The 11,649-nt window shown below is 33.3% G+C and overlaps 1 protein-coding gene across 1 annotated transcript; it reads left to right on the top strand.

Moving 5' to 3' along the window:
- Window positions 1–7,304: 7,304 nt before the first annotated feature.
- On the top strand, window positions 7,305–8,670 carry LOC109217321 (extensin-1-like). Its single transcript, XM_019381563.1, has one exon. The coding sequence runs from the start codon at window positions 7,367–7,369 to the stop codon at window positions 8,423–8,425; it is 1,059 nt and encodes a 352-aa protein (XP_019237108.1). The 5' UTR covers window positions 7,305–7,366; the 3' UTR covers window positions 8,426–8,670.
- Window positions 8,671–11,649: the final 2,979 nt, after the last annotated feature.

The raw sequence follows: 11,649 nt of genomic DNA, 5'->3' as shown, positions 1-11,649 counted from the left end.
TTGAAGATTAACTTTGCCTTTAGTTAATTTACTATATCAAGATATTTAATAATATTTATGTGATTTTTATAAAATTGTGTGTGAGTCGTAATATGGGTACACACGCGCAACGCGCTAATACCCTAAGACTAGTATAACGTAAAACAAGAATTGAGACGTTGGGCATGACATCATGCCCAAACAGCAGTCAGTTAACACGGTAACGAAGAAGACAATCATGTTAACATGTAGTCTTTGTTTCCTTTGAGCCACCACGTACTTTGGAATTTTGCACATCATAGCCGGAACCATACTGGGCGGGGAGGGTGGGGATCGTATCTCTCTCTTTTTTGTTTACCCGTTTTTAAATTTTTTTCCAAAACCCGTTTTTTACGGTTCTTTTTAAAAAAAAACTAGTACCCACTTTTAGGCCCCCCCTAAAACTTTACTTTTTAACCTTCAAAACTTTATATAATTACACTTTTTTCCAATTCTCAACTATAAATACCCCCTCATTCTTTCATTTTTTACTCACCAATTCATCAATCTATCTCAATCTATCTCAATCTCTCTCAATCTATATCTAATTTCTCTTCTATAATTGCTTATTTTATTATTGCAATTTCGTGAAAAATTGTGAAGTTGGTGAATTGAAGTATTCAAGTCTTCAAGTCTTCAACGATTTTCAATTTTCAAGAAGTTGTTCGGCAATTCGGTAAACTCGTTCCAACTCTTAACTTTTAAGAATATATTTTTGTGTGTTTAGTTTGCATAATTGTAATTAATATGGCATTTTCTTTGAAAAAAATGTTTGGTGGTAAGGGAAAAGCAAAAATTGGTGAAAGTAGTCTCCAACCTACTACCCTTCCCCCGGCTCCCCGACCCAGACCTATTACCCGTCCTGCTGCTCCTATTATTCTTGATAGTGATAACCCTTGTTTTCAATTTTCCGATAGTGAATTTTGCCATAATGTTGCACAAGGTGAACAATTAAATGAAGAAGTTATGAATGCTCTTTATCCTAATCAAACTATCTTAGAAAATGATGAGGAAAATGAGGATGTAGATGAAACCCAACCGGATTTAGATGATTCACCTACTAGTCCTGTTAATAACCCAACTGATGCCCCGCCCGACCCACCTGTAGAAACCCCTATTTTTAATAGACAACCTTCTAAACGCCTAGAAACATCATTAGTTTGGAATTTTTTTACTCAAGTAAGAGAACAAAATAAGGCTAGGTGTAAAACTTGTGGAAAATTGCTGGCGCATAAATATACTGGAGACCGTAGCGGTACGGGTAGTTTGGCTAGGCACATACAAACACACCCTAGAGATAAAGTTAAATATTTACAAATGAAAGCGCAGCAAGAGGGGACAAGTGTAGATACTGCGGTTAACCCTAGTACAGGTTCAAATCTAGTTCAACCAGGAATTAACACTGTGACCGGTGGTATTTTATATTACGATCCTAATAAAGATCGTGAAGAATTAGCAAAGATGGTTACTGTTATGTGCTTACCATAGACGAAGCTTATGAAGAAATGATAGCGGAACTTGCGGAGGATGCTGCTTCGCCCGGAAGCGGTGATGAACAAGCTTCTTTTCCGCCACCACCAACGGAACCTCCTCCGAACCTTGAAGGATTTATGAGATTTGTTAGAGATACAATGTAGATTATGGTGTAACTTGTACTTTGGCATATCTTCTTTAGTTTTTTTTCCTTTTAATAGTGGTATTAGTACCTTGTTGTGCTCATTCCATTGGGGGGAAGAAGACTAAGAAAGATATGCCATTTTTGGTAATAAAAATTATAAAACATACCCTTGGCCTTGAATCAATATTTTTTTGTCTTTAACTTGCAATTATTTATAAGCTATAATATATATACATAACATACAATATATACTACAACAAATTATATAATGGAATATATATACATAACATACAATATATACTACAAGAAAATACATAAGGGAATATATATACATAACATACAATATATACTACAAGAAAATATATAAGGGAATATATATACATAACATACAATATATACTACAAGAAAATATATAAGGGAATATATATACATAACATACAATATATACTACACTATACTAGTATACTATATATATTATATTTACATGAAGAAGTAGTACTATATATACTACAAAACAAGATTTTTCAAAATGAGGGCCCCACCCCCAATGACCACCAACGGTCATATTAATTGCACAAATACCGTTTTTTTTTAAATTTACAAAACTAACCTTCTCTAACATTATAAGTACCCCCCTCCCTCTTCTTCATTTCAATACTCAATACTCATTTCTCAATCTAAATTTCTCTCAATCTCTCAATCTCCAATTTTCAAGACTTCAAGTCTCAATCTCAATTTTCAAGTTAAATCATGCCTCGTTCGGAAAGAGTGCGCTTATTTGTGTCGCAATACTATGAAGTGCTTGAAGAAAATGAAGAAGGCCAAATATTAAAGTGCAAGAACTGTGGAAGAGTCTTAAATTTTCGTTCAGGGTGTACCACAGGCATTTTAAGGAGGCATATAAAGTATTGTGTTGAGGGTATTTATCCGCAAATTCGTCTTTAAGATTTTTCAACAATTTGTGTTATTTTAAAATTATTAGACGTATTTATGCTTCATGTTGTACTTTGTTATTAATTTATTATGCATGCCAATTTAGTTTTACTATTGATTTGTTATTTTACATTTTCGTCAAACACTTTAATAATTAGATTTCTATATTATATATACCACATATATTTATATAGCCATGCATAAGAGCAATTTATATATATACATACACATATGGTTTACAAGAAATTGCCCTAAATAAAAAAAATTAAAAAAAAAAGCCCGTTAGGCCCGCTAAGCCCACGAGCCCGGCCCATTTAGCCCAGGACCATATGGGCTTAGGCCCGTCACGGGCTGGTCCTACCCGTTGAGCCCACGAAGCCCGGGACCGCGAAGCCCGGGACCGCCAGAGCCCGGGACCGCTAAGCCCAGACCCGTTTAGCCCGGCCCGTTTAGCCCATTTAGGCCCGGGCCCGGGACCACGTACAGCCTTATGTTAGAATCTATAGCTCGTCATCTTTTCGCATTTTATATGCAATTCTTGTGATTTGTTAAATAATTTAAGTATCAGAGTGAGGGTTAATGAGAGGTGAAAAGACAAACGAGAAAAAGGGCACAAGGAACTGAGGCTAATTTTTTGACAGCATTCTCATTCGACTTTTTAGATGCATACGCAAACACGTCCATCTCTCTTGGGCATGGAGACAATTTCTGAAATCCAATCAGACTAGTCTACTGCCTAACAAAATCAGTATAAAAGTAACAAGACAGGTAAAGAGTGGATGACATCATCTTCGAAATGTCATATATAATATATAATAGAATAAGGAAAAAGAATGAATATGCTAGTAGAGGATCGTACTCTAAATAAGTTTACAAGGTTTTCCCTTAAGAGAAGTCTCGAATTAGAACTCGTGTCACTAGCCTTTCGGAGGAGTAAAACATCAGGCAGATAGGCGTTAATTATCTGATTACTAATTAGAGAATCTTTTTCTTTTTTCGTTTCACTCGATTCACCTATTTCTTTGAATCTAAATAATACAATTGGATTTACTTTTGAAAGTTCTTTTTTCATTTTTTATAAATAGACTACTTTTGATAAGCCATTTTTTGGTTTCTTTTGAAACTTTTCGAAATAATTTTATTTTTTCTTTTAAAACTTTTAGAGTTATAAAATTTTTCTTTTTGAATTTCTAATTTTTTTTCGAGTTCCTTAAAATGGGCTCAAAAAAGGAAGAGCGTATATATATTCGGGGAGAACCAAAGGGAAGTTCAGCTTCCATTTCCCAAAGTGTTAAAAAACAAAAATTATCTTTTTGTTTTTTCTTTTTCTTTAGCTCTCCACGGGAGGAGTACAGTTTGGATATATGCCAAGGTTTCAGACAAAAAGAAAATAATATTTTGATCTGAATGCCATCTTTCAACCAAAAAAGCGTCGAAGGGGTCTGATCACCCTGGCTAAATGATTCTTTTTTGGACTCAAAAGCAAGAACTTTGCAGTATTAATTATAAATCTAATTCAAACAATTCTAGCCTTATCTTGCAGGTGACATTGACGTCGAGTTGTCGGTAGAAGTGAGCCACCCGGTTGTCACACCTCCTTTTTCCGAAGGGGATAGAGAATTTTTCCAATTAAAGTGACATTAATCGAAATGAGATTATTTATTTAATTCAGAGTCGCCACTTGGAATAATTTATGGTGTCCCAAGTCACCGGTTTATTTTAAATCCCAATTCGAGAAAATTTGACTCTGTTTTAATCAGCGAAAATCAAAAGACAGGGTAAGGAATTTTGTTAATCCGGAAGAAGGTGTGAGGCACTCCCGTATTCCGTTTTAGCACGGTCGCTCAACTATTAATAATTGGCCTAATTATCTGATTTATTATAGGTTTAAAACCTATTGTGCATTTTTAACTTTCTAATCGCTTTTAATAGAGTTTTAATTGCTTTTAGAATTTATGGAGTTTAATTAAATAAGCCGCGATATCGCGCACTTATTGTTTTTGTACACATTGCGAATCGCGTCACGTGAAACGCACCCGCGATCTACAACATGCTATTTTATTATTATTCGAAATTGTGGTCGAGTCGCGTGAAACGCGCACTCGAATTGGGATTTATGTATCGTGACTATGCCACGGGAACCGTACCCATAGTCACGATGATTTATTTAATTAACGCGCCTATGGCAAGCTACAATGTTCATAATTGTTTTACTAAGTTTCGGATTATCGTGAGGCTTAAGAGTTATACATTCTTCTAACTTAACACCACTCACGGCCTATTCTTATTCCTTGCCAAGAAAAAAACAACTCCAATTTTTTCATCTATCCAATTTAATAACTCACTTAAATCACCACTTCAACATGCTAAAACAAAGGTCACGTAACATAACCATATAAGTAAAGAAAACTAAATCAAAGTCCATAGCATATTTAACAGAAGTCGTCCAACCAAACTTGCATGTATTCAAACGAATAAATCTTTAAAACCAATATATAACCCAAATAATACGCAATCAGTACACGATTAATACGAGAGAGATCAAGTATTTTCCATAGAGCAAATAGAATCCATCATGAGCAAATAGAAACACTAATATATCAAAGCAAGTGTATACTTAAAATGTAAACAAATACTGAGAAAAATGGATAGGAATGACCTTTATATTGATGAATAAAGTTGAAAATTTGCAACTCAATCGGAATAACAAAACAACAATCGTTGGATTGAAACACCGAAATTACGAACCGGAACCTCGAATCGGCAACTTCTTATCAATATATCCATGTCTACTTTATTTCTAGCTCCGAATTCGAATATCCTCTTTTATCGCCATTCCAATTTTATTATCAACTCCAAACGAATTCCTTGTTTCAAATCATTCAATTCTAAACTTACTCCCTTTTCCTCCAAATCCAATTATAATAATCATCCTACCAAAAACGTGGAACTATACAATCTTGAATTTAAAAATCAAGATTATGGGCCCATTTCACATTCAAGTTCAGGAATCAAAGGCCCTACTGCTCCATGGATGAGGGGTCCTCTTCTTGTTGAACCCCAATCGAGTTTTGGACTTCCAAATCAAGAAAGAAAAGAGATGCAAACTTTGCTAAAACCCAAAGTCATAGTGATGCACTTTCTGGTAAAGTTAGTGGAGGAAGAGGTAAAAAGGCAATGAAAAGATTTATCAAGGAATTGATAAGCTCCAAGAAACGGTGTGTGGCTGATTCTTTTTGCTTGGGGTGCTATAATTAAAGGAGGGATTTGACGGGCTAAAAAGAATTGGGAAGAATATATATTTGTCGCCACTAAGATCCAAAAATGAGCTCTCAATTGGCCCAAATTTAATTCTTTCTTATTGAACAAAAATAAAAATAAAAATACTATCAAAATATACTAATTAATCTTAGTTAATAAGAGTAAACAATAAAAGTGAACTATATATTAAAATGAAAATATTTTTGGTATTTTTTAAATGTTATAAAAGGTAGAGAAAACTATGTTAAAGTAATGATAAAAATTAAAATATTATCATTATAAAATACTAATAAGTTTAAATAAATAAAAAAGATAAATAAAAAAGATATATAATAAGAGAAGAAATATTATAAAACTATTTTTGTGTTTTTAAACTTATGTTTTAAAATTAAAATTAAAAGTTGACTGAAATCCTATTGAAAATAAATAAATATTTTTAAAATATTACTTTCAAATATTGCGCGGGTAAAAAATTACGTGCTTACACTGGTTTGTAGTACATAGTGGCTTTAATAGGCCTCGCACAAACAAACGGCTCAAAAACAAACAAAAAGGTGTGACAATCTAGACTCTAACTGAAAAATTGTTGATCTACCATAGGCATGCATAAATCAAGGAGGTGTATGAAAATTTATCAAATAACGAAGAAATTCATTAATTTAAAAAAAAATATAAATTATAATACCTATTTTAATTAAATGAAATACAAGTTGCTACATTTTTCTCTTATTCCTTTGGACAACATTTGGTTGAAGGTGAATAAATATTATTCAAGGTTAAAATCGAAAAAAATTCATTGTGTTTGTTTTCGAGCAAGGCAGATCTAGCTCGTAATATAAGAGGTCACCTAAACCCACTAGATTTCCTCCGAATCCTATATATGTATTAAAAAATCTACTAGATATCTAAAAATATTAAACTTTAACATGAGAGAACTTACCAGTCGAAGCGAAACAATACCCTAGCCTTTTTGATCCCTTATAGTGGATATAAAAAAAATAAAAAAAAAAGGGGGGGGGGGGGGGGGGAGGATTACTCGGCTCCTGTTTAACCAAAACAACAGCAAGAACTCTTCAAATTCAAATAAGTCAGAGTCAGTTATATAAATCCTCATTGATCATGCCGCAATCGGTATCGTGAAGATTCATATTAGATTGACTAATTTTATGCTAACAACTAACCTCAATCCTTCTTCTTTATCCTAGTTTGGGACCAGCAATGTGAGCTTGCTCACATAGGCACAGTTATACTTTTCAACTAAAGTTATAAAAGAAAAAAAAGCACGACCATCTTCTTTCTTGACAAAGGATAAAATCAAACTTTGTGGTATACCATAACTTTGTATACAACTCACAAATTAGCAAATGATTAATTATTTGGACTTTTTTATTAACTTTGTGGGCAGCCATAAAGCCATTACACAAATATTTAAGAAAGTTGTCATGTTGCTATATAAAAGCAAAGGTCCTTAACTATACAAGACAAGTCTTAGTTCTTACCTTCCCTTCTCCAATTATAGTTGCCTGCAAAATCAAAATGAGAAGCTTTGGAAATCTGGGGCAATGGCCCCTACTTGCATTTGCTTTGGCAATTTGCTTTGTAGCAACTACTGTTGTTGCTGATTACTCTTATGGCTACACTTCTCCCTCACCCTCCAAGTACTACAAATTACCTTCGCCTTCAAAGTACCATGCTCAGGTAACGGTCTCTTACAAACATTATCCTTCACACTATTACAAGTCGCCGTCGCCATCAAAGTACCATAGCCATTCACCAAATGTTTACAAATCACCTCTACCTTTGAAGCATGATTATTACGATGCACCAAAACCTACAAAATATTACAAATCACCGCTACCTTTGAAGCATGATTATTACAAAGCACCAAAACCTACAAAATATTACAAATCACCTCTACCTTTGAAACATGATTATTACAAAGCACCAACACCAACAAAATATTACAAATCGCCAGCTCCTTCAAAGCACAACTACAAGTCACCATTACCGATTAAGTATTACAAGTCACCTGCTCCTTCAAAGCACTATTACTACAAGTCACCATCACCAACAAAATATTACAAGTCACCTGCTCGTGTGAAATACAACAAGCCACAAACACCAACAAAATATTACAAGTCACCAGTTTACTACAAGTCTCCGCCACCACCAAAGTATTACGAGAAATCGCCTTCTTATTACAAGTCACCTCCACCCCCTCCGAAATACTATGAACATTCACCTTCCTATTATAAATCATCTCCACCCCCACCGAAATACTACGAGCAGTCATCGTCTTCTTACAAATCTCACCCACCTCCACCAAAATATTATAAACAGTCACCTTCATACAAGTCTCCGCCTCCACCACCAAAATATTACGAGCAATTACCTACAACTTACAGTGCACCACCTCTACCAAAAATCTACGAACAATTACCATCATATTACAAATCACCACCACCACCATCGACAAATTACAATAAGCAAACTCCTACCTATGCCTCACCTCCCCCACCTGAAAAGTACGAGCAATCTCCCACCTACAGTTCACCTCCACCTCCATCACCGTCACCTCCACCGACCTACTACTAATATTCAAGTCATTCGCCTCCAAAATAGCTACTATCATTTCCTTGCTTTCAACTTCTTAGCATACTCTTGTTTGGAGCGTCTCCCATTATTGTTCTACCTCAGCCCTAAAGTACATGTATTATTTATTATATTTTATGTTTTGCATTTGATATCTAATTAAGATCATTGAGATCTGTATTGATTCGGGTCATTGTATTAAGAAACTTTTTAAATTTAAGCTCTTCAGAATTTTACTTTGCTTCTTATATATTGTCTACTACTTTGTCTAATATTGTTTGTCTCCATAAACTTAACTCTTTCACCGGCCTACCAAAAAACCTCCCGGAATAATGGAATGTGTTGACATGTTAACATGTTTTTGTTTTGGTAAATAAAAACTTTTATTACCAAACTTGAAAGTAATCTATATTATATTAAAAGCACGAAGGCCCTTAGTGAAATGTTGTTCGTCCCTTTAAAAGAAGTTTTTATATTAGACAAAGTTGTAATTTAATTATTCTCTTAATATGTACGATTGTAAAATCAAACAAAAATTTTCTATAAATAAACAACTTTGACTTTTCTAGATCCTTTTTCCCATTAAAAACGTACTCCTAAATTTAAGGGAAAAAACAAATGTGAATTAAATTATAATTCCTTCAAAATGCACGATAAAGAAACTGTATCTACTTTTGCCTTTGAAATATGTCCGTTTCAAACAACCAAGCGGTAGCCATTGGCCTCTAACAAATTTTTTTATTAATTTGATTTCTTTGAAATATTTTTTTAGAAAAAAAAGTGTCCTAAATGTAAATAAAAAGAAAATTGTCTTTTTAGAAAGGAACATAGTTTTCTTTAGAGTATTTAGCAATTCCAAATTTTTATAAAAAAGAAATGTAAAATAAATTATGAAATACACTTTGATTTACACGGTTAAAAGAAAAATAGAATATTCACAAATTATAAATAATAAAAGGTAAAATGATACCCTAAAATTCCTACCATAAATAAATGAGAAAAATAGTTTTCAAGAAGGAATCAAATTGCCTTTAATTTCTAAAATCTAGGTTAAATAAAGGAGAAAAGAATCTTTTCAAGAAGGAATCAATTATTTGCAATTCCAAATTTTCGGCAACTTTGATACTTATCAAACAAAAACTATTGTTTATTTACCTTTTTAATTACTCCTAACATTTTGATTTTTAAGAATGTTATGTTTTTATATTGAACACATAATTTAATTTTTTTTTTTTTGGGAAAGTGCCAATTTCATATAGTTCAATGTAAGAAACGAACCATCCTTGCTTCTTTATAAAATTATAGTTAATGTGTCTTTGTCTCCAAAAGCAAAAATATTATAACACAAGCAACTATTTATGGATGAACATATCTTTTTGTAATGTTGATAGATCATATTACCCTTCAATGATGTACTATTTCTTCAAAATATTATACATACAAAATTATAAAATTATTTAATAATGATATAGATAAAACTATAGTATATTCATGGTCCTTATATAATTGTGATATCCTCTTTGTTGTTCATTTTTTATAGAATAATACAAGCATGTTACATTCAGCTTAATCTTTTAAGTTGTTTCCTATAAAGAAGTTTAGAGATTATAGACTTACTTACATACTGTTGTGAGTTATGCTAATACAAATTAACATATTGTGCTTATTGTAAGCTTTTAAACTAAATACAAAACCCATATATCGAAATCAATAAGATATCAGGACTTTGTGAGGTGACGTTTCTTTTCTTATAGAATTAGTTAAACTAAGTAACATTCATAATTTTAGGAAGTTAACTATTGCCTTTAGTTAATTTCTATATCAAGATATTTTTAATAATATTTATGTGATTTTTATAAATATTTTGATCGTAATATAGGTACACGCGCAATGCGCGTACCCTAAGACTAGTATACGTAAAAACAAGAGATTGCACGTTGGGGCATGACATCATGCCCCAACAGCAGTCATAACACGGTAACGAAGAGACATCATGTTAACATGTCTTTTTTCCTTTTGGAGCACACTACTTTGGGAATTTTGCACAGTCATAGGGGCGAATCTAGTTCTTCTGACTCTAGATTCATTCAAATCCAGTATTTTCGATAATTTTTTTATGTGAAACACCATAGACGTTTCAACCACTATAAAATAGATCCATTATTTTTTAATATACAACGAATTTATTCAGTGCTAAAAATCTCAAAGGTCGAATCCATCAAGTTGAAATTCTAAATCCGTCATGATGCGCATGTAATTTGTTTTCATTATATGGAAAATTTTTGGTTGACTTATCGAATTGCCAATTTAATGGCGAGATGGATAGTTCATTTTTTCAAAGAACAAAATAGGAAAGACGAGAAAAAAGATAAATTTATGTTAGAATCTATAGCTCGTCATCTTTTCGCATTTTATATGCAATTCTTGTGATTTGTTAAATAATTTAAGTATCAGAGTGAGGGTTAATGAGAGGTGAAAAGACAAACGAGAAAAAGGGCACAAGGAACTGAGGCTAATTTTTTGACAGCATTCTCATTCGACTTTTTAGATGCATACGCAAACACGTCCATCTCTCTTGGGCATGGAGACAATTTCTGAAATCCAATCAGACTAGTCTACTGCCTAACAAAATCAGTATAAAAGTAACAAGACAGGTAAAGAGTGGATGACATCATCTTCGATCTGTCATATATAATATAATATAATAAAAAAAAGAATGAATATGCTAGTAGGGTATCTTGTTCGAAATAATTTTATAAAGTTTTCCTTAAGGGTGTGTTTGGTACGATGGAAAATATTTTCCGCACGGAAAATGAGTGGTTTTACCACTTATTTTTTCTTGTTTGGTTGGTGAGTGGAGAACTTTTTCCGAAAAATATTTTCTAGTATTTTGTTTATGCTACTCTCGTCTTTCATCTCTTGGTTGTTATGCTTTCATTACTATTACGGTTGCTACTGGAGTTACTAATGAGTTATCTTTTCTTTTCTTGTTTTCTTTTTCTCTGAGCTGAGGGTCTATCAGAAACAGCCTCTCTGCCCTATCGGGTAGGGTTAAGGTCTGCGTACACATTACCCTCCCCAGACCCCACCTGGTGGGATTTTACTGGGTAGCTGTTGTTGTTGTTGTTTATGCTACTCTCCTCCCCCTCTCCCTCCCCCAAGTCCCCAGGTTTCCTTGCTCCTCCCCCCCCGCCCCCACCACACACACAACTACGCCTACTAGTTTC

Source organism: Nicotiana attenuata, unplaced genomic scaffold, assembly GCF_001879085.1.
Source record: "Nicotiana attenuata strain UT unplaced genomic scaffold, NIATTr2, whole genome shotgun sequence".
Classification (NCBI taxonomy): Eukaryota; Viridiplantae; Streptophyta; class Magnoliopsida; order Solanales; family Solanaceae; genus Nicotiana; species Nicotiana attenuata.
The sequence above is the reverse complement of the archived record's forward strand: the minus strand, read 5'-3'. Positions and strand labels throughout refer to the sequence as shown.

Coding starts and splice junctions, on each gene's coding strand:
- LOC109217321 (XM_019381563.1), top strand. CDS start 7,367: ATGAGAAGCTTTGGAAATCTGGGGCAATGGCCCCTACTTGCATTTGCT.